General features: G+C 40.8%; 1 protein-coding gene across 4 annotated transcripts in view; it reads left to right on the top strand.

Moving 5' to 3' along the window:
* The window catches only part of COP1 (COP1 E3 ubiquitin ligase), a 122961-nt gene that overhangs the window by 9766 nt on the left and 89280 nt on the right, over positions 1 to 23915 (top strand). For 3 of the 4 annotated variants that reach the window (XM_027903970.1, XM_027903968.1, XM_027903967.1), the window contains exons 4-9: positions 458 to 534; positions 2877 to 2996; positions 5008 to 5076; positions 14065 to 14124; positions 15962 to 16038; positions 20971 to 21028. In XM_027903970.1, coding sequence (XP_027759771.1) covers positions 458 to 534; positions 2877 to 2996; positions 5008 to 5076; positions 14065 to 14124; positions 15962 to 16038; positions 20971 to 21028 — 461 coding nt within the window. The remainder of the gene's footprint in view (positions 1 to 457; positions 535 to 2876; positions 2997 to 5007; positions 5077 to 14064; positions 14125 to 15961; positions 16039 to 20970; positions 21029 to 23915) is intronic. The other variant, XM_027903969.1, reaches the window with a different exon arrangement.

Genomic DNA, 23915 nt, shown 5'->3' on the forward strand with positions numbered 1-23915 from the left:
TCACTAGACTGGTGTAAAATAAAACTGCAGGCAAAAAGTCTTTCAAAAGGCACATGGCAATTCAAGGAAAAAGTTGTTCTCTTCAGCTGTGCTTGGTTTTGGCCTGTAATAAATGAGTTAATGTTGTCTCTCTCACATAGTCTTCTTTGATGTATTTCTGCCTTGGAGTTGAAAAACTTTCTCGAAGAACCATGGGTGCTTAGAAAAAGGAACTGGAGCAGTTTGGGGAGTGTGTAGGCTTTGTATTTTTCAACAATTTAAAAAAAAATCCTAATGTACATTATGAAAAAACATTAGGGGATAAATTGGTCAGAAAAAATTGAAGACATCTACTGTTTTAATTAGTGATAAACACCTGAGTGTGGAGTTAATAACTAAAAATATCAAGGTAGAATCTTTCATATTTGTTTTCTGAAATGTAAATCCATCTCTTTGACATCTTATTTATGTCTTTTAGTCAATGAACTTATTCTTAAACAGAAGCAAAGATCTGAGGAGAAAAGACTCAAACTGGACCATTCAGTGAGTAGCACCGTATGTTCCAACTTTTTTACTTTATATTTATTTAATTTTTTTTTTTTGTGCAGCAATTGTCATTACATGGCTTAAATTAAAAGAGGTTGCACTGTTGAGCTGATGCTCTGAGGTGCTTTAGGGGGGAATGACATCAGTATCAGTGGCAGTAGATCCCTTCAACCTTGTTAACTCCTGTTCTTCCCCGCAGCAATGTGTGTGGAGGGAAGCTGTGTTAGCATAGCCAGGAGTCATGTGTTGTATTGCACATAACCTGGGAAACTACCCCTGGAAGCACATTTGTCCAAAGGCAATTGTTTCCATTCAGTGTTGGAAACTACAGCTGCAATGAGAGTCGTGAATGGTTAGAAGTGCCACGGGCTTGTCTGGTCACAGATGAGAAGCTGCAGTTCTACAGGGAGGCTGGAGGAAGGCTAATCCCGACCACAAGAGGGAGGAAGATGCATTTGGAGCCTGATGCTGTGGCTCAAATCCCAGATAAAACTGCCTTGGACATCTTCTAGTCTTGCTTCGTGTCACAGAATCGGGGTGTGATCTGTGTTCTCAGTTCGTGAGGATCCCTGTGCAGCACCACTGGGTGCTCTTGTACATGAGGATCAGAAAGAATATGTGACATGAGCCAAGAAACTTGAATATTTGTCTTGCTGCATCTGGCATCCTTCTGTAATTCCTAAGTAAGGTTGCAGAGTAATATTAAAAATCATGTTTTTAAAAACCTCTGAAGGAGTAATTATTTAGGGGCTGGGTTGCAGAAACCAGTGCTTTCAGTGGTTACGTGCTTCAAGGATTCGCTGGTTTACTCACAGTAAGTTTTAATATTCACTATAAAATATGCATATACCTTATTTAATATAAAATATGCATAAACCAGATATGGGTTGAAGTGCACACAGTTGACCTGAAGGCACGTGCAGTAGCTTCTTGGAAATTGGTTTTACTCTTTTTCACAGTGTTCCTTTGAAAACTAAGCCTGTAGATGCACCTGTTTTAGATAAATACCAATAAGTGGACAGCTGCTATGATTCCATGCCCAAAACAGTGTGTAATTTAGCTTCTACCTTTTGACTGCAAATAAATTCCTCTAAAAGGAAGAATACTGGTGTTGTACCAGTGCCTGTTCTCCCCTTGTATTACTGTAGGTATTAAGAGAAGGCAGCAAATGCACCATTTCTTGGTCGTGGTCTCATTAAGAAATCATGTTAAGGCATTTTTTAAGCTTTCTGAGTAGTTTAGCAGCAGTACAATTAACAAGTGCATTAGGATGTTAAAATTTGTCTCAAATCTTATTCACTCAAAAATCATGGGGCTTTGCCAGTTTTTTGAAACTGAAATTGAGTTTTTTGAGTTGAGAGTTATGCAATGTCCAGATAGAACATACAGCTTTTTATATATTTTATTTTTTTCAATCTAGTCAATACAAATAGGCTGCAGCCTCTGAGGAAATAGCTGGTACAGGCTGGATGGCATTTCTACTTTTTGCAAAATTAAATATCTAGATTTAGTGTCACAGCTTTTATAGGGCAGGATTTTTTAGTCCATCTTTGTTTCTTAGAAGGTCTAAAGAACTCTCAGTTATTCCTGTTGGGTCCTGAGGCTTTTTGATGAAAGGCTATATTAGCATTACCCTATTATTCAGGGTATTATTTTCCTGTGCTCCAGGAAAACCTTTTTACTTTTTTATTGTCAAGGAGAAGAGAAAAAAGCCTGTAGGGTAGAATGGGCTGCACGGTAGTATTTTGACTCTCTGAGGAGTTCTCCTCAGCTCTAACAGTTTAAATCAGCAGATCACCCTGATGAGCTCCATCTTCTTCCCAGCTTTCACCTTTGCCATGAAAATACTCTTTAAAAGTAGCAGTGTGGGAGGTGAGAGTAGGGAAAGTGAGCTGATACTACCTTCTTTGATTTGAATTTAGCATGAGGGTTTTACCTATTACTTAGGTAAAAAACTAAAATAAAATTAAAAGTAACAGTATTTCAGATGTAATCCAACTAAGCTTGGGTAAACATGGAGTTTTTTTCTCTCTCCCTATAGAAAACTGTTCTCAGAAACTGGGGCACAAATCAGATAAAACTGTGGCTGTGAAATAATCTTTTCCCAGCAGCAGTAGCTGTGCTTTCATAAAGCACAAATATATTCCAAATAAGATAAGCGGTTGCACAGTAGGATGGAGGAGCTGTATCCTGTACCAGGGAGGGGAATTGGGAATTGGGATACCTGAAAACTGTTCTGCAGTTTTACAATGGAATAAAATATTGCAGTGGTGCTTTTAATATCTGTTGCTGGGTATAGCCCTGTATGGCTTGGCCTCCCCCTCTCCCAACATCTCTTGTTCTCTTTCTAGAACGGCCACAGGTGGCAGATAATTCAAGATTTGTTGGGAACAGATCAAGACAATCTTGACTTGGCCAACGTCAACCTGATGCTGGAGCTGCTGGTGCAGAAGAAGAAGCAGTTGGAAGCAGTAAGAAGTTTCTCTTACTTAAATGAACACTGTCTATTGGGAAGTTTTTTCTTTTCATGCCTTGAAGTAAGATTCTACTGCTGAACTAATTGCTCAGCCTTTTCTCGTGTGTTTTGGTGTTTAAAAGTTGGCCATTTTGCTGACCTTTGTGGTGAAGGAACATTTGAGCTGTGATGCCCAAAACATGCTTATGATGTTGCTGGCGGGGTCATATAAACAAGCAGAGAAAATGGGGAAGGATAAGAGGAAGTGTCTCACTGAACAGAGAAATGCATGTGAAGAGATTTACTAATTGAGTGCTGCACAAGTAAATGACAGATCTTTCTTAGCAATAGGCATGAAGAAGTCCAGAATATAGATTAAGGACTAAACTCAGTGAGCATGTGAGATCACACCTTCTGGTTTCTGCCTGGAATTGATAGAATCTGAATGAATGACCGCCTTTCCTGAAGACTTTTTTAATATTTAATGCTTGAAAGAAAAGTTTGGGTGTTTAGTTCATGAGGCTGGTTTGAAGATTTATACAATATACAACAAGCAAGCTGTTCCTGTGATTTAACTGAACTGTGGTTGGTTTGGGCAGTTCTCATGTTTTTCGCTTTTGGTTTCAAGTGACCATTTTCCAGTTATGAGAGCCAGACCTTCTAAATTAAACTGGATTATTACAGAATTTGGCCCAGTGAACTTTGAGTAGGAGCTTAGATTTTGATGGTGCTTTAAAACAGGGAAGGGAGGGTTGTATTTGGAGTAGTTTAATTTATTTACACTTTGAGAATCAATACTTACACAACTTGTGGTTCTGATGGAAGGGAAGGAACCCAGAATGTTTACTGACTACTAGCAAAACTCTTATGTTACCTTACTGCACGGGGACTTGTACATTATTTTTTTGCTGTGGTTCCCTGAAGGTATGGTTGGGAAAAAGAGTAAAACCTCTTTTTTCTTTTTTATCCCCTCAAACCTTGTTGTCATTTGAGACAAATCTGAAGCAAAGAAGGCACAGGGCTGAGTGTGTGGGTGCTTCTGAGCACAAATATTTTTTAAGGATACTAAACCTAAAAAAAAAAAAAAAAAAAACAAACCCAAAACTGATTTACAGAGCAATTTAAAAACATTTTTCTGTACTAGTTTTGCTTACTTCACTCACAGTTGTCACAGGGATGGGGGAGGAAGAAAATAATCCCAGAATAGTAGTAGTATGACATCCTAATCTCTTCACTTGTCCTGTCATCACTGCCTTTAATGGACTCTGTGTGCTCCTATGCCTTGATCCTTTTTGGGTGTTATTTTCACAGTCCTTTAATTAATAAATATTTTGGTAGGTTGTGAAAATAAGCCTTGGAATGCTGGGATAGAATTAGGACTATATTAATGCTGGAATATAGGTTTGGGTTTTTTTCCTCTTGTGCTTCTCTTATCTTTCCATGTCCAGTTTTTGGTCCATTTGGGTGAAAATATTAAACTGATGGTTGAGGTAAATGACCTGTTATGGAAAGACTGCAAAGGCATGTTTTAGCTTTATCAGTGATTTCATTGTTGTCTTCCCCTCTAGGGAAATCTTTAGCAGTGATCTCTACATAAACACAAATATTAATTTTGAAGCAGGTGGTTTATTTATTTTTTTTAATACAAATACTTTATGCTTTAGTATGTTAATCATGAAGTAGATGCTAATGATCTTCCAGGGTAGCAGATGAGTCTGTGAGGAACCCATATTCCAAAATCTATTTCAGGTGCAGTAGCCAAAGCAAAAGAAAAGCATTTTGACTTATTAGTGATGCACAAATAAGGACTGTTACAACTTCTGCCTTCAAGTAAAAGATTGTAGCGAGCCGAACAAAACCTTAAAACTTGAGAGGCAAAGTAAAACTATCATTTTTTTCAACTGCCTTAAGCTATTTTTCTCTTTTTAACCTCTAAATGGGAGCTGTTTCAGTGCTAGGTGTGGATTTCTGTGTATAAAAGGAGTGTTTTTCTCTTACCATACCCTTCCCTGTTTACTGTGTTACAGGAATCCCATGCTGCCCAATTGCAGATCCTTATGGAATTCCTCAAAGTTGCCAGGAGAAACAAACGAGAGGTAACTTGTTTTGTGCTTCAGTGGGTGAGGTGGTGTCTGCTGCTCTCTCCCAGGGCATTTCTATTGAAGTGATGTGTTAGCCTGCCATTATCTCTGCAAAGAAAAACTTGAGGCGTGTTTGGGGAAATCTCAGGCAGAGGACACGTGGGTAGGAAGGAAAATTAATCTCTTTTCGTGTGACAGCTTCAGTTTTTAATCACTTGCCTTTTTGTCTCACACTGGTGAAGAATGTGGGGAGACAGCGATTCCTTGGTGTAAATTTACGTCAAGTTCTTGAAACGAGGTTTTTAGGTTTAATTTTTGGTTGTGTGTTTTGTTTTTTTTCTGGGAAAATGGAAAAATGGGGAAGGAGTGAAATTGTTGTCAAGTCTTTTCCTTTAGTGCATCAAATGCCGTGACTAATGTGGTGATGTAAAAGAATGAATATTCTGTGCTTTTTTTCCTCATTTGTCCTAAAATGAGTGTCTCAAGAAATACGAGAGGGCTTTATAATCACATAGACAGTCTTTCATGGTTTGGGGCTTATCTTTCATAATGTCATGCAATATGTAAACTGTAATACCAGAAATATCCCAGAAACCTAGAAAAATGATCATGAAAACAGCAGAAGGACAAGCTCCCTTGGAGGCCCTGGTTTCCAAAAAAGATGTGAAGAATGTAAGACCCAACAGTGTGACTGTTTCAAGGTCAGACTTGAAATCAGGTAAAGGTGGTGGGTGTAAGAAGCCTTGTCCAGAATGGATTGAGAGTCTGGTTTTGGAATGATTCCAAAGCAAGTTATAAAGAGTCTTTGTACCAACAGATGTTCATGGTCAAAACCAACAAGGGTGGTGGGAAAGTCCGAAGAAGGGCAGCAGAGCTGGGGAAGTGTCTGGAGCACAAGTCTGATGAGCAGCAGTTGAGGGAGCTGGGGGTATTTAGCCTAAAGAGGAGGGGGCTTGGGGGGACTTCATTGCTCTCTACAACTCCCTGACAGGAGGTTGTAGCCAGGTGGGAGTTGGGCTCTTCTGCCACATCTCAGGTGAAAGGACAAGAGGAAATGGCCTTAAGTTGTGCCAGGGGAGGTTCACATTACAGAAAAAATTTTTGGCTCTGAAAGATTGATCAGGCGTTGGAATAAGTTGCCCAGAGAGGTGATGGAGTCACAGTCTCTGGAAGTGTCCAAGAGGCATCTGGATGTGGCCCTTGGGGATATTGTTTAGGGGTGGTTATGGTGGTGCTGGGTTGGTGGTTGGATGGGATGATCTCAAAGGTCTCTTTCAGCCTTGATTGTGTGACTTGCACCTGGGAAACCCTTCCCATCTTATCTGCATCTGCCTTTGGCTTTAGTAATAATGTACAAGGATACCATCTCCTTTTAAAGCTAAAGAAACTTAAATTTGGCTGCAGGTCCTCTGTGTACAGCCTTTGGAACATCCTGAAACCAGCTGGGATTTATAGCTGATTTCAGATCCTCTCTGTCCCTGCTTATGTGTTCCCTCTGCTGCCAAGGCTTGCTCTGATGTTATTTCTTACCCCCCTTTATATTCCTACATGAAATGCAGACTGTCACATCTCAAAAGACTTCTGTGCAGGCCTGTCACTTCTGTCCTTGCCATGGTGCTTAGTGCCCGGCCTTGCCACTTATTTTGAGGGAAATGAGGACTTGTCAGAGTTGCTGCTAGCAGTCTTTCTTTTCACTTGGTGAGGATAAGAAAGGTAAAAACTAGTGGGGAAATGCATGGAAAACACAGACCAGTCCGGAGGATAGTTTTACATACCAAAATCTGTCTCAGGCAGTTGTTTTATTGTTTTACCCACAGAGTAAATTAAGCCAGTTGATGCTTTCTTTTTGGGAAGTATCCAGGTCCTCCCTGTAGCTGGTGGAGTCTGTGGCAAGTACTCCTTCCTGGAGGGAGTTTTATGGGGATAATAGAGGAGTTACTATTTGGGTTATGCCAGTGGTGATGAATCCAGACCGCAAAAAGCCTGAGATGGTAGTTGGCAAGGTGAGAACAATGGGGGAATTAAGTGGCCTCAATAATGCAACAAAGCAGAGAGAGGTTATCAAAGCTTCTAAGTTCACTGTAATTTGTTTTGATGCAGTAAGAGGTGACTGTTTAAGAAATGAGGATGGAACTCAAGGAGCACGTGGGGACCCTGGAACACTTTAGCATGTTGCACATTGTTGTGAGTCATACGAGCAGCCTTTACTATGGGGAGGAACAAGACCTTTTCCCCTTTCCTAATTCAAGCCTCACTCATCTTCAGTAAAGATGACTGCAGAAGAATTGCACTTCGAGCAAGCGATAGCAGTAATGATAAGTTCTTAATAAAAAGATTTTAAGTATTAGAGTGCTCGTTTCTAATTTTTAGCTTAAATATTTAAAGGAACACTGGTAACTTTGCTTCCCAAAATGCCTCTTGGAATATTATTTATTGCAAAGATTTTATTAACAGGTTTTATTTACTACATACTGCAAGTTCTTACATAGGGACTTGGGTACTTTGTAAGTTAATACAGATATTGCCTTAGAGCTAGTGTACCTGTATAATATATCAGAGCAGATGATTAACCACCTGTAACTCTCCTCGCTTACTTCACTCATAAGTTATGTATATTTTTTTCTCCTGCATTCCTGAAATGGTGAGTTCTGAGCATATTGGAGGGGGTTTATATCTAGAAGAAAACTATCTTTATAGACTTGTACTTTAAAATTCAGAATACTGGTGTAGTCAAGTATTTTGACAAATGCCTCTTTGTCCCACTTTCATAATTTCTCTAGAAGATAAATGTGAGGTTCAGCACCTGCAGGACTTTCTATTAGAAATCCTGTTTTGATCTGTTCATAACTTTCCAAAACATTGATCTTTCAAGCTGAAATTTACTGCATGGTTTTTTTGCACAAAGGTGTTTGCAAGCCCTTTTTCTTTGTAAGTTTATATATTATATTTTTGTTTTGTTTTCACCTAGGGCAATGTGGCAAAAAACCCAAATCCTTGGCAATAGTAATAGAAAAAAAAAATGTCTTGCTTTGAGAAAGATTGAAAACAAATGACTAAAGCTTGAAAATACTTTTTCAACAAAATAACAGATAGTTTTGGAGGGGAGGAATGTATTGAACATCCACAACAGTTGGTCGTCTCTAAGGGAAACTTAGCATGGCTGAGTGCCTTTCCATATGTGTGCACAGTTAATTGAACGCACACTCGCCATTTTTTTGGATCCAAAAAGTCTGGAAGGTCAAATTTAATAATGAAATATTGACTTTTGGGTTTTTTTTATTCCTATTTTCCAGGGAAACCAAATGCAACGACCTGTGACTTTTTAAAATTCATGTTTTCATGACTGAGTTTTAACTGTGTTGAATAATTGCTTTTGCAGATTCAACTTTGTCAATTTTAAATGTTCACGTGTTCTTTCATCTCTAACACTGTGAGAGGGCTGATTATATCAGCTAATTCTCCCCAGTTTTATATTCATCACTTTACAAAGAGGCCTCGCTAATTGTCTTGTCAGGATTTGAATGGTAGCAAATGGAGTTAGACACCACCATATATATCATATAGATAATTTGTCCTAAAACATTGTTAGCTCAGCTACCTGATGGTATTTCTGTCAAGTAGCACCATTGCTTACTGAAGGAGAACACTGAGCTTAATGATCAGGATCACAAATCAAGTTCTGCAACACACAGGTGCTATTCCCTGGGTGCATTCATGTTTCTCTTGGCAGCTGTCACTTCATTTTTATGTTCTGTGGGCTTTTGTTTTCTCATAATGTGACACTAAGTCTCTCACGTCTAACAAACAAGACCTCTTTCATGTCTGCTAATGCACAGGGACTGTTTTTTTAGCCTGGTAAACATCCTGGGACAAAGAAATAATCCTGAAATGTCTCAGGTTCGTGGCGCCGAGTGCCTGCTCAGCAGTTCAGCCTCAAATTCATGTGTATCTCCAGCTGTCTTCACTTACTCCACATTGTGAGCATGTTAAATACTAAAAATAAGAGGAGTTATTAGTTATTGTGGGATAATTGCAGGGAATTATAAGCATGAATCCCCGAGGGATGTCATTACCTTGTGTTAATCGCTCCACCTGTCAAGACTTGTGTTCTGCGCATACACACATGGATGAACTAATGAGTAAGCAAGAGAGGTGACAGAAGCAGAAATCAGTCATGCTCTTATGTTGTCATATAGTCTTGATTACATTCCAGGACTGCTGAGGAGAATTTATAGCTATAGTAATCTCTTTCCTATCCACTGCACTTAAATAAGTGGTATTTTAAATCTATTTGCATTTCTGAGCTACTGAATGAGAGACGTGAGGCTCTGACTGCAGTGATAATAAGCCCAAGGATACAGTGAGCGTGTGAGCAGCAAGCTGGAGATTATCATATTGATATCAGCTGATTCTCCTTGCTGCAGCAGAGGGGTCTTGCAAAGAAGAAGGGGCAGCCTAGAACTAGGAGCTAAGTAGCACTCACAGTGGTGTATGAGACTCTTAAGGCAATTATTCTAATTGTTTAGGCAGCTTTGTTCCTTGCCCCAGATGTTTTTCTCTCGTGACGCTTTGCTATCAGACCCCACCACTAAGCCTTCAAAGCGTAATCCCTGCAAACTGGAGGATTTAAATGAGGGAGAGGAAAATTGAAGATGCGAAACGTGTATTTTATCAGCCAGGCAATTCCTTCCTCCTGCCCTTGGGGTCCTGGGGAACTCTGTGTGTCAGACAACTCAACCACAGTGTTGTTCTCAAGCCTGCCCCAGTTATGAGGAAACACCATTTGGAGGAAGTATTGATCAGAGAGAAATATTCTCTGCAGATAAATGCGTTACAGATGGGCTGTCCACGTGTCTGAGAGGCTTGAATGCCACATTTCACTAATAAAAGTACCTTGTGAAGTCTCAGGTGTTCTTGTCTTCATACCAAGAGAAATCCTGCACCTCTTTTGACTTGTGCAAAGACTTTGTAACAGTGAGGTGTTATGTCAAAATAAATGAGATTTGCAGTTCAACTTAAAGACTAAAATTTCTCTAAAACCTGTAAAAGACCTCCATGCCATAGCTGCCCTGTGTAACAGGTTCTGTATCCAAAGCAATGATGGAAAGAAAACACAGAGACAGACAAGACTTAGAGAGAAATTGATTTTACTGTTGTCATTGAGGTATGGAGAAATTAATTTCACTGGGTGCCTTTAGGAGAAGTTCAGCTGTTGATAATGAAGTTGACACTGAGGTTTCTTAGAGCAGTAGCTGGAAGAACAAGAATTAGGAAGTGTCCAGTGTTGGATGGATGAAGCTATGGCATAAGATGAAAGGTTTATCTGAAAAACCTACCTGATTTATCCTTCTCATGTGGACAGGTGATACTTTTTACCCTGTCCTGGCTGGTGCAATGGCTTTGTATGTCTGGGAAAATGATGCTCCCTCTGGTAATGGTCTCATCTGTTTGGATCTGTGTGTATATTGTCATGACTGCGTGGGGAGTGTGGATCAGAGCCTTGAAAGGTGCGTGACCTGTGAACTTCCAGAAGCGTGAATCCAGATGCTCTGTTTGCATCTCGAGAGCTCTGTGAAGCAGCTTGTTAGGGCAGTGTTCCTGCTGTTATTTCTGCAGGAAATAACTTTGGCTGTTCCTTGCTTGTGCCTTTTCTAGAATGGCAAGGACAGCTGGTCAAGAATATGTGGCTCCTTGTGCGTTTTTCCTAGCCTGTCTCTGTGGCACTGGGAGGCTCTGCTGAGCTTTTAGACTTTTAGATTTTGCTTAGAATTGGCACCAGGAGACCCAGTCAAGACTGCTCGTTGTCTGTGCTGCACAAACACAAAGGAGGAAGTCGCTGCCTCCCGAGGGGCCCTTGCTCCAGGAAAAACAGGAAGCTCAAGGATGAAACCTCAGCACTGTGCCCAGCTGTACTTGTTAGTAGGCAAAAACAAACTCACCATGACCTGGGGTTTAACATTGTGTAAGTCCTTGGTAGCTTCTCGACTTAAACATCTGAAGTCCCTTTTCCAGAGATAATAAGAAATAGAGGCTATTTTGAGGTCATAGCTTTTCTTTTGTATAGATATGCTTGTGTGTAACATGGGACCAGTGTGTTACACACCTTCTTATTTGAGGTCGTTCAGTGAAGTTGAAATTATGAGGTTTAACCACTGAATTGAAACCTTCTCCTTGTCCACATTGGCCTTTTCAGTTCTGGGAAAGCATCTGTGTCTGAGAAGAGAGTTTATAGTATGTGCCTCTCTTTTAGCATTAATTTCAGTGATCATTCTAAGTGCTTTTGCTGACTTAATCCAAAGTTTGACAGGCATGAATCTGCCCATCATTGGGACAGGACTTGGCTTGCTCTCTGTGCCCAACATAGTGAAAATCAAATTAAGGGCCCTTAAATCTGGATATCCTGCAAGGACTATAATTCATTTAGCTTTCCTTAAATGTCCCTCAAAGGCTGGCAATTACAAATCAGCAGTCTCATTTTTCAAAGTTTAATTGGAACGAATGTGGACTGATTTAAGGTCTTTAAAAGATTAAAACGCTTGAGCCAGCACACCAAAAAAAAAAGGAAGGTCTCAGTGTGGGCATTATTAACTCATTTCATGCTGAAGGCATGAGAAGACTTCTCCTAAAACAAGCATGAAATACACTTGCCTGCTTTTTAGACTGGCTGCTGTCAGGAAAGTTTCCAGTAGGTTGTGACTAGAAGGAAGAACTGGTAAATAAAGGCCCAGATCTCTTACTCTTGGCCATATGCAATAGTTAATAAAAGCTGGCCAATAAAAGGTCTCTGCTCTTGTTCCTATAAAAAATCTCCTGTTTATGTGATGGCAGCAAGCATCAATTATTTTTCAGATGTCCAGTTTGGCTCTGAGCCAGTCCTTTGTAGAATAGCTGTTTTCCTCACTGTAATTTTGGAACTCGTAAGCGGTTTTGTAACTTCTTTTTAAATGGGATTTATGGAAGTGGGGGTATTTGCTGATGGTATTTGCTAGAGCCGAGTTCAGGCAGGACCCGTGCTGTGCAAGTGTCACTTAACTTTACCACTAATCTTGGAGCTATAGCACCACCTGCTATTCTTGCTGTGGGTTTCACAAGTGAAAATGGAATTATCTGTTATGGTGTAGTGGTTTGTAAATTATCTGTGGCAGTGTAGTTCTAAACCATTAAACTTCTGCTGTCTGTGCCTCAAATTAAACATAAACTGAAACCTTCAGAGTGGAGAGAGATTAGGATACATTTATAGTGTCATCTCATTCCGAGGAAGAAGAAGCCATGTTAGAAATAGATGTGGAGCCAGCAGTCCTTTCTTGTCCTGTGTTAAGGGACAGAAGCTTTGGTTAGTGTTTAAAAGGAAAATTAAAATGGTGGGTTATCTAATACGCAGCATACATGTGTTGGGAATGCTGTACAATAAGAGGGGTTTAAGTTGTGGTTTTTAGTTAAGCAAAACCTTCTGACACTCAAAGGATCAAGGTTAAGCACTTAAGTGAGTAAGTCTTTGGGAGTAGCTTGCCAGATATGTCATACTAAGGGTAATATGTCTTGCTGTACTCATACCTGGATTTGAGCAATCTGATATTCCCTAGGAAAGTTGAGATGACAAAAATTTGTTTTGCCTTTGGAGAATGTGTGTTGTGCTTAAGCTTCCAGTGGACTTCCCAACTTGGCAACATCCTCTGCTCACAGGCTACGTTGCCAGTTGCTAAATTTTTAGTGGGAGCTGAGTCAGGTGAACTTCCAGTTCTCCGTGTATTTATTTAGACTTGTGCGTCTTGGCAAGCCAGCCTTGCACTGGAGCTGAGTGGGGTCTGTTTATGACCAGACCTGGAGCTCTCACCCAGGGAAGTGTGTGTGTGTTTGGGCCTTGCAAGGCTGGGTTGGGGCTCTCAGGGTTTGGGTGGGACATGCCTGCTGAATGAGGGTGGGAATTGGAGCTGGAAAGTGGATGATGTCCTTGCTTAGGTGTTAACCATTGTCAAGTCTGTGACTTCACAGTTGTTGGAGGTGAGTGAAGCCAGGTTGCTGACTGACTGAAAAGTAATTGAAAAACCTGGAAAATATTAAATGTGTCACAAAGAAGGGAAAAGGGCTGTTGAGAGAGGAAGTCTCCTTCTGACCCTATCAGAGATAGCCCTCAAATTGACTGGGGTTTATGGTGTAATCCAAGGTAAGTATCACACCTTTGAAAGAAATGCCATGTGGTGCTTGATCGGTGCCAGGAGCAAATCTTGCTCCTAGTTGTAATAGGTATTTTCCAATTCCAAAATTTTTTTATCATTAATTTTAAATTGGCAAATGACAGGTTAACTGTTAGCATGAAAAATACTCTTACAACCTTTTAGCAAAAGACTTCCTTTTTTGTTGAAGGGTGAAGTGATGACTATTGCTATCTTTCATGGTGTTTTTTTCTTATTGTGACAAGACAAGGAAGAATGGTTTTGAGCTGAATGAGGGTGGGTTTAGTAATATATTAGGAAGAAATTCTTCCCTGTGAGGGAAGTGAGTGAGGCCCTGGCACAGGTTGCCCAGAGAAGCCGTGGCTGCCCCATCCCTGGAAGTGTCCAAGGCCAGATTGGACAGGGCTTGGAACAACCTTGGAATAGTGGAAGGTGTTCCTGTCCTTGATAGGGGTGTGGAACCTGATGAACTTCAGGGTCTCTTCCAACCCAGACGATTCAAGGAGTCTCTCCTTGGTGTTTGTGAGCCAGTTATACCCTGCATGAAAGATGTTAGAGGAGCATAATGGTATGACTTTGAATAATGTGAGTCTCTTTGTGATTAATATCAAAGTAGCTCATGCTCTTGTTTTGCATTGTTTCACAATAACAGCTTTGTCTTGTGCACACTTATGTTAATCTGGGCATTTGAGCCTCCTGCCTGGTGACTCCTGAACTGTGTACCACGCTGGTTAAAATAGTTCAGGTTCCTCTGCGAAAAGATGGCAATTTATCTCGTTGGTGGTGCAGTGCAGATTGATTCAGACTTCTCCCATTCTCTTCTCCACAGCAACTGGAGCAGATCCAGAAGGAGCTAAGTGTTCTGGAAGAAGATATTAAGCGAGTAGAGGTGAGGCACCCAGACATTGTTCCGACTCTGGCAATTTTTCATTTTCATCAAGCTGTCTGCCTTGCTGTGGGGCTGCTGGGTTAAATTTATGGCATTCGAGTCAGTAATGGGAAAATGAACAGATGATGCTCTTTCTTTAATTCGTTCATTCAGTTGATGTGTGGAGGCTGCAGGTTGGTAGCTTTATATAATCGTTTCATTCCGTTTCTTTGTGTTGGTAAGTATTTTCGAGCAGTTGCTTGAAATCAACAGGCAATGTATTGATCAGAACCTGTGATTTTTGTACATTGCAGTGTTCTGGTTGTTTCAACAGGTTGTTTAAATCTTAGCAGCATGTTACCCTTTAAATGGAGAGGGGTTTGGGGAGTGCACAAGAGTCGTAATGCAGAGACTGGGTAGGAGCAGAACCAAGTCCTGCTGCGTGTCAGAGCAGATTCCTGCTAAATCCTGATATAATTCACTTAAATCCTTAATGATGAGGATCTCCTGATTTTTGCTCAGAGTTATACTCCATATATTTGTAAACCCATCAGTGCAATCCTTCTGTCCTTATTGAGCCCTCAGCTTCCTCTTTGGTCCTTTCCTCTAATCATTCTAGTGTTTAATCTTGGAGTAGGAAGCTGATGTTTCAGGAGTACATCAGACTGCCACCTCTCAAAATAGCATTCCCTTAAAACTTCCTGGGGTTCAGTTTGCAGGTCTGCTTCTCTCCTCTTGCTCATCTTGAGCAGTCAGCATGAGCTCCCAGACACTGCCCAAAAGCCTTTTAGGTTTCTTCACATGATTTATACGCATGCTGATGAATTAGCAAAATATAAATACAACTGCAGGAACTACCCTTTATCTAACAGCTAATTGGAATTTTTTCAGCCCTCTTTTCCCTTAACGTTTCTCAGCTTTGGGAAAATAAATATACCTTGGTATGTTTTCTTGAGACTGGTAAAATACATCTTGAGATTTAGGAGAAGCTATTCCCGAAAGCTGTGGGATCCCTCAAAGAATATCCAGCTGCCTGCTTCTCTGCTCTTTAATCAGCCATTTCAGTGGGCTGCAGCTGGGGTACATTCCTGGTGTGTGGTGGTGACCTTGGCTCTGACCTCTAAAGCCTGGGATCTCTCTTGTCACAAATATCCTGCTTTCTGCCTAACAACTAAGGGGCACCTAGAGGGAATTTGAAAGCACAGGTAATATTGTCCTGGGCACCCTTTGCCTCCCAAACTAATGAGCTGCTGCATCCTGCATGGCCTCCATTTCCCAAACAGATGAAAGACAGCCTCATACAGGGTACACAGTGGTGACTTAGTCTGGCAGGGACAAAGCCAAGCTAATGTGCAAAGTTTGTCTCTTGTGCAGTTGTCCCACAGAAGACTGATAGATCCTCTTCTAATTCTGGGGCACCACCTTTGCCCTGCTGCCTCGTGGCTGTTCTTGCCATGACCCGTATCCAGCTTTACTTTCCAGTTGTGATGTTAAATAAGTTTGCACGTATCTCAAAAATGCACTCAGAACTTGCTTGCTCTGCCATGTTTTAGGGAGGTGCTGGGTTTGAGGCAGTTGGATGATAACCAAATCTATTGGGTTTTTGAAGTCTAAACTCCAGAACTGCCCCTCTTGGGGCAGTAGGATTTTTGAAATCCAGTTGGAATCATAACTGAAAAGAAATTGAAGAAAATTAACGTTTTGTCGCGTACAGTAAAGATTTTTTAGGGACGAGTTGGGTAAGTGTAGACACAGTTGGTTATCTGCTTGGAAAACCAAAAGCACTGTGTGAACAACATGTATTAGACATACTCTTCAAGTTTTGCCAGCTTTGCTGTAACGTGGCTTTCTGTTTCAGGAGATGAGTGGCTTGTACTCCCCAGTCAGTGAGGACAGCACGGTGCCACAGTTTGAGGCTCCCTCACCGTCACACAGGTACGGAATTTTGCAACTTAGCTTGGATTTCAGGCTGTCCATATTGCACTGTACTTGCTGGTGCTCTGCATGCCCTGCCCAAAACACAAGCAGAACTCATTTGTGAGTGCCATACAGTATCATTCTGTTCTGTTTCTGATTGATATAAGCTTTATGGGGGAAAAAAAAAAAGCCAAGTCTACCGTTGGGTGAAAAATATGCTCCAAACCAGATGCTGTGGGAAGCTGGTGGCTTTAAATGTCGTGTGGATTAGTAAACTTGAGTCATAAGCCTTTGCTGTGGTATGGAATATTACTGTTATTTATATTCTACCTTTTCTGAACATTATGCAGTTCTGTCTGGCATATGAAAGGTCTTAATTTTGTATGATATTGGTGTCCTCTGGCTTCCCCACTCCAGTGTGAATAGCTAAAGGTACAGGCTAGGGCTCAAAATTTAAAATATACAGCCTATTGATTCTGTTTATCTGCTGTCTGCTTTGATTTAATGAAATACCTTTCTAATAATATAGTTTCAATGTGGATTTTTATCTGGAATATTGCATAGTCTGGCTTCTTGATGACAAAATTGCAGATGCTTCTTGTGTCCAAGCTGCATGTGCCAGGGTTTGAAGTGCTGTACTTTATAGATGTGTCTTTTGGCAGTAAGAAAGCTCTGATTTTACTTATGTTATTAAGTGATCATCTCTCCTGTCTCTTAAAAGTAGAGTTCTCTAAACTGTCAACTTCTGTTATAAAATTGTACTGGTAGATTTTTTGCTATTAGCAGCTCTAAACCTAATAGCCCAGAAGTAAGGAAGGAAAAATGATCAGATTTCCTCCCTAAAAAATGATCCAGATTTTCTGTGGAGACTTAAATACAGTGCTCTGATGAGGAACCCAGCAATGTTGGCTGGGATTTCCCACCAAGGTGCTGTTTGTGGACACAGGGCCCAGAATCTCTCATATTTCTGTGAGGCTCTGGCTGGCCCTGAGGGAAGGGACAGGAATATGGCCAAGATGGATGGGAACAGCATTTCTAATTCAGCTCTTCACTGCTTCTTTAATTCTTTTTGGGTGCAGGTGTGTTTCTTGACATGGGTGGTGGTTGTTTTGCCAAGAAGCAGTTTTGTGAAGCTGATGAGATTCTTGTCAGGTTCTAGTAGTTTTCTGATTGTTGGCTATTAAATAGATTGGTTTTGCTCCATGGTACCGATGCTTGAGGAAAACCTGAGCGCCGATTGGGCTCAATTTGTTACATTTTGAAGGCCCTCAGGCCTTTCAACCTTTTTTTTTAAACAAGAGATTGTACTTACGAATAGAAATGTATCTCTATTACTTGAACCAAGCAAAGTAACATGCTCCCAAAGAACTCTTTTATCTGCTGAAGGCTGGAATAACATTTTAAGCCCAAGAGTTTTAGTGAGTATTTTAGTGATCCAAAATATTTTAGCGATTTTTTGGATTGATGTGCTTCACTTGGGCTCTCTTGGGAGATGGCAGTGGGTTGGACCCGTGATGGGAGAAGAGGCCACAGGATTTTTCTTGGCCAATGTTTTCATGCCTTTCTGGTTCCATCTTGGCTGTGTGTGTTGAACTTTTGGGTTTTCCCTCTGGTACAACACACCAGGGGTTTGATATAATAGGATATTTAGGAGTTTTCTACGAGATGTGGAGTTGCCTTTTTCTCTCAGCTAAGACGACCCCTTATCTTTTCCTCAATGACATTCCTGCTTTAAGAAGTAACCTTGAGTGGTTGAAGAGAAATCAGTATGGGAAGGAAGTGTCTGAACAGGCATCAGGTGTTGCCTGACTGCTGTAACTTCTGTCCCTGCCCTATCCTCAACCAATCTATGTAATTCAAGTAATAGAATTGGTGTGAATTACCGTAATTCAGATTCCAGCAAGGCCTACCACTTGAAATTAATCTTCTTTTCAATATTAAATGTGAATTTTGAAGAATATCTCAAACTTTGCTCCTTGGAAAGAATGCTGCAGAACAGCTGATAGGAGCTTTGAACTGTGCTTATTTTTTTTTTTTCAGCTCTGTTAACTGAAATATTTAATCTCAAGAGTGCATTTTAGAGATGCCTTGAACCACTAAGAATGAAATACAAATATAGTTTGAGATGGATTCACTTCCATGTTAAAATGATATTAAACTTGCAGAGACTTTTTAACTCATCAGTGAATTAAAATGGTATCTTTAAATTGAAATATAACTTGTTAACATGCTTAACACCCTGCTAATGAAATATAATTGTATAACACTTTACTAATGTATCTTATAAATAGTACAAGGTTATCACAGACTGGTGCTGAGATGAAGAAAATTCCTTTAGCCTTTGAATTTAAAGTTCAAGAAAATAGAGTTCTTTGGAATTCAGTTTTATCTGGTCTCCAGTGACTTGCCCTTATTCGTCTGCTTCCCCTAAATCACAGGCTCGCTTCATTAATTCTCTGTTTCTTTTCATTGTTTGTAGCTTTTTTTTTTCCCTCCCTGTTATTAACATCTTCCAAATGTGAAATTGCTGTGCCTGCCCCCAGCTTCCCTCCGAAGTTCTTTTTAGCAGCAAACCGAGCCCAGCCGTGGTTGCCGAGCGCACCCTCGGCTGCGAGGAACACGTGTCTGCTCTTGTGCCTACACAGGGTGTGATGAAATATTAAATTGGGTAATGGCACAGCGCTTGTTTACAGCGTTGCAGATTGCTGGGCTTGTGTACTAATGGAGAACAAGAGGGGCAGAGTGAGGGAAGAGAACAAATGGTTCTGTGTGGGGTTTTTCTGAACGGGCGCTCGCGCTATTTCTGCTGCCGGTTAATGGTGCAAACAGGAGATGGGAATAAGCAACTTCCCTGTGACTGCTATTCAGCACTAATAGCAATAACAAACCGTCACTAATAGGAGTTTCTGGGGGAAGATTCTGATCTGGAAACGAGTTGCTTGGTAACTCTGATTCAGTTATCGAAATCCTGATCCTCCTTCCCTTCCATTTGTTCTAATTACCCCCTCCCACCCCTCTAATGGGGCTGGTAGTCTGCAGGTTGCCATGTTTTTGTTGCTGTTGTTCCAAGTTTTTAAATGTCAGCTGAATTTCCTAACGGAACCTAATGTTGCAGCTTTTAAAAGAGAACTGAGAGGGCACTTCTGTAATTTTCTGATCCCTTGCTTCCTGTTTTTTTGAAAGGGAAAAACATTAAAGCATATCCCAGTTAACTCAGCTACAGGCACTGCACAGAAATGACTCTGAATTTGTATTCTGGGTAGGGGGATGACGTCTGCACTCTTGAAGGCTTTACATCACCAGACAACCTGCAGCAAAACGAGACCAGACACTATAAGTCTGTGTGTTTTGCTGTTAATTGCCACTGTACCTGTCTCGGAGTGAAGCACTTTTTCATCACTTTCCAGCCAAGTGTGTTATTCCTGCTGTTCCTGGCAGGATCTGCTGCACATGTTTCATTATTTCTTGTGGCCACATTCTAATTTAAAGTTCATTGTCTCCAGCCATGCCTCTGAAACAGCTCTGCTGTTTTCTCCCTTGCAGCAAATAATCATTTTTATCCCTTAGATTTTCTTGGTTTGCAGCTTTTGTCTTGCCTGGAACAGAATTCAGTCAGTCTTATCCTCCAAGTTAATTGTTAAGTCTCATTAGTGGTTCTCTCTCATCTTCTCTTTCTGTTTTCCTCCATTTGCAGGGGAGTTTGAAAACATTCTGAGAAATATTTGAGCATTAGTACCCCTGTTTCATTCTTCTGAACTTACAGGTGCCCCAACTGACACTTCAACAAAACCATTTGGTTTATGACCAAAAATCCCAAGTCTATGGATCAGTTCTAGCAGCAGTTACATGATCTCTAATAGGTACAGTCAATCTTTGACAAAACCAGGACTTACAGCTGTGTTCTAGCAGCTTCTCCAAGAAACCTTCAGCTTTCCCAGGCGGTGCTAAAATCTGAGGTTACCTCATAGGAAAGACTGAGAATAGCCAACCAAGATAGTTTCTTTTCTGTCTAAGCCAAATGACATAGCAGAAGTGAGTTTCAAAGATTTTTTATTTATTTATTTATTTATTTATTTTTTAGAAACAAATCATGGTGATGTTCATATTTAATAAAATGCTGTTCTTGTTTCCTAACCTTTGCTTGTCCTGAAAGTATTTGAAATTTGAGTGATAAAGGTTCTTTCATCTGGCTCTGGTGTCTTACTGTGGGAGCTGAATATTTTGCCTGTGTGTGGAGGAACACTGAACTACCTGCCTTTTTCTTGCATTTAGTAGACCCTTTTGCAGTTATGAAAGATTTCATTGAGTTTGCATGCATTTGCTGTGTTTTGAAAACAATTATTTAAGGTATGTTTTGTCATTATAGGTACTGTGTAGCTATATATGGTGTAGCATTTTCCAATAATAGTAATCCTGGCTGTCAGTGGGGTTTTTTGTTTGTTTTTCTGTTTTTCATTACTTGTCTCTGTTTTATGTGTCTTTAAAGTTGCCTGGAATACTGGTCTCTGTCTTACACTGATTTCTCTAGCTTCCCTTCACAGTGCTGTTCAAATGCCATGGCATTAAACTGCTCTTTTTTTTTTTTTTTTTTTTTTAAAGCAACTGAAAACCAATGGTAACGTTATTTTCAGAATGTCTTGTCCTGCATATTTCATGCAAAAGATACTTTTGCATTCTAATCAGAAATTATTCGATTGCGCTACACATAATTGTGTGTGACAGCATCCTGCTCTAGGAGAACTTTGTATTAAAAAAAAGAAATTAAAAAAAAAAAGTCTCTCCCAAACCCCCAAACAAAATATAACCTTTTGTTCCCTGTCTGTAAAATGGATCTCACAGGCAAACATGCTGCGAGGTGTCAAGGAGGGAATAGCAAACAGGTTAAAAATGGTAAAGGATGGCTGTACAGCGATTTTTAAGCAGACCATTTCTTTTGGTTTTTTTTTGCAGCAGTATTATTGACTCCACGGAGTACAGCCAGCCCCCAGGCTTCAGTGGCAGCTCTCAGGTAAGATAATCCACCTGTCTGTACAGGCACAGGGGGGTTGAGAGAGTGAATGTGGAGGTTGGGCAGTTGAGCTGCACCTTCATCCACCTCCAAGGTACCAGTCCTGGAAATGCTTTAACTGGTTATATGGGCAACTGCAGCTGTAGGGATGACTGGGAGAAAGACACCTGGTGTCATATATTTAGACATCTGCCCTTTGTCCTAAAGCTGACTCTTCCGTGGAAAAGGGGATATTTTTTTTGCTCTTCATCTCCCAAGTGGGCAGCATTTAGGAAGGGAGGTAAATCCCTGACCCTTTGCATTGGCTGAAATAAGTGTGGATCAAACTTGACTTTGAAAACAAGAAACACTCCAAACATGCAGCTGTTTTGTAGTTTGTCCTCGTCAGGGCCTTACAAACTGTATTATAAATACACACAGAGGGTAAAAAGTTGCATCTACAATGGAGCTGTTTGGCAGGCAGCCTCCAAACTGTCTGATCCGCAGGGCCTCCCGAATTCCAAACAGCACTGCTGTAGTCCTGCAGCTCAGAGGGATTCAGCTGGGCTGGGAAGGTGACACTGATACCCAGCTCACAGCTCCAAAAACGTTGAAACAGTTTTGATTTGGACAAGGTGGAGTGTTGGTCACGTTCCAGCTGTGCCTTGGGTGCTCTCTGGTGGTGGTGGTCGGTCCCTGGTAAACAACAAGTAGAAGTGCTGTTGGATCTTATTTGATGTAAAGAAGAAACACCTGAATTTGGGGCTGATGAGCATATACACGTGCATGCAGGTTTCTGTGTTTGCAGCTCTATAACTAAGTGGTAATTAGAAAATCCCATCTATTATTCTGGGGGGAAAAGGCTTGTTCCTGCTGCTGTGGTCTTGGGAGGATTTTGCTTGAACATAGAGTTGTAGTTCTGCCTCACTTCAGAGGGCAGGTGCAATGTGGATTTTATGTTCAGGGCTCTGATGTGTTACGGTGTATTTGTTCTCCACTGACACTACTTGTCTCAGTACTTCCTATTTCAAATAGAAAATTAATAGCATAGCTATCCTGCTGGTGAGCTCCCAAAACAAACAACCTAGACTTTTTAGTCATTCTGTATGACAGCCTTATTTGTGTGAGAATAATCTTTTCTGTCCTCAAATGCAATTTCTTGTCCTCAAGAGTGTAAGATCTGTCCTCTCTAGTACAAATTTTCAAATTAAACTTTAATATATGTTTGGATGGGGAGCTGAAAGACAACTCTTGAAGTTAAACACTTCATTCAAAGGTAGTCTAATTTCAGCAAGACTTTACCATAAAAATGATTTTAAAAATATAAACTAAATTGTGCTTTTTTGTCCCCTAATTGTCAGTCATGGCAAAAATTATAGATTGGGCAGTGCTGGCAGTGAGAGCTATCTAGGATGGACAGCACAGCCTTCTTTCTCAATATAATTACTTTGTGCATTGCTCAAAAACATGTTGTTAGGGAAGAATTTATATACTACAAAGCTCCTGGACAGTTTTCTTCCAGAAGCTGAGCTTCAGAAGTAAAGAAGTGGACAAGTCATGTAGGCCCTGGGGAACTCTGCAGGTAGTATTTAATGGCAGTCTTTTTTTCCTGCTAGAAATAAGGAGCCTGTGTACAGCTACGAAGCCTTTTCACAGTTAGAGGACTCTTTAGAGCACCTGGTGGAGTTCAGACAGTAAAATCACTCTTGATAAGAGCAATCCAAACTATTGTCCTCCGCTAGGACAACCATAGTAGTTTTAGCCACTGAATAAAAATTGCCTATCTTTTTTCTCTTCCCTTATTTTTTCCTCTTGTTGCCTGACATTGCTAAGCAAGTAGCTGGGGAGGCAGACTTGACAGAAAGAGAACATAAATACATGAGCAGATTGAAATGCTTAGCCAAGGATGGTCTGATGACAATGGGGTAATGCAGGTTGATTCTGTCACCATGTGCCAACCCGAGACCTGCTCCAGGGGGATCTTTGGAGACCCAGCAGGAAATGGCACAGCAGACAAACACTTACCATGACTGATTCCATCTCAGTGTGGACTGGGCTCACCTGACAGATCAGGGTTATGTCACTCACCATGGCACAGGCAGCTTGTCTTGAGACTGAAGTGGTTGTTCTTTGCTCGAAGTTGTCTTGAGCCCAAATCACTCCTCAATGTGCTGAGAGGGGCTGGAGTCACTGCAGGCTGGTGCACAAAAATCATAGGAAGGTGGTATAGTAGTGTTCTGTTAGGTATTTCTTAAAGCTGTAAAATTTTAGAAAATTGTACTTAAAAGGTGTATTGATGTTGGAGCACTTCCCAGTGTTGTGTCCTTGGGCTGGAGTTGCTTTTGAGATGAAACAAGCTGTGCAGACCATCAGTGCTGTCACAGTGTCAGCGTGTGGCCTCAGGTGGATAGTGGCATTGGGAGGTTTCTCTGCTTGGGGCTTGCTCTTCCCCTAAAATATTAGATTACTGCTCATACAGGTAAAAGCAAAAATGTGAGTGGGCTGTAAACTTGGTTTGCTGGATGGCTGTAATGAGGACAGCCCGTTCTCTGGCACAGATTGAGGGGGAGTTACACGTGGAGTGGATTTTAGTGGCACTGAGTGACATTCCAGGCACTGTATGTACTCAGGGATGTTGTTCATCGGGGAGCTTGGTGCTTCTTCAATCTTTTAAAATTTAGCTTTGAGGATGTGATATGCCACACTTCTTAAATAGCAAGTAAAGCAAGGGGCTCTTTGTGTTTCTTGTGTAGTAGAGAAATTAATTCCTTTTCCTTACTTATGATTCAGATGGTAAGTACTACATTTCCTGGTTTTGCTTAAGGAGGAGAGTTTGCTTATGTAGTTTAAATCCTTTGCTTCTGCCTCTCACTGTTACTGCTTGGGTAGGTTGGAAAATGTCTTTAAT

Source organism: Empidonax traillii, unplaced genomic scaffold, assembly GCF_003031625.1.
Source record: "Empidonax traillii isolate 1590-97213 ecotype Southwest subspecies unplaced genomic scaffold, ASM303162v1 scaffold1002:size361594, whole genome shotgun sequence".
Lineage (NCBI taxonomy): Eukaryota > Metazoa > Chordata > Aves > Passeriformes > Tyrannidae > Empidonax > Empidonax traillii.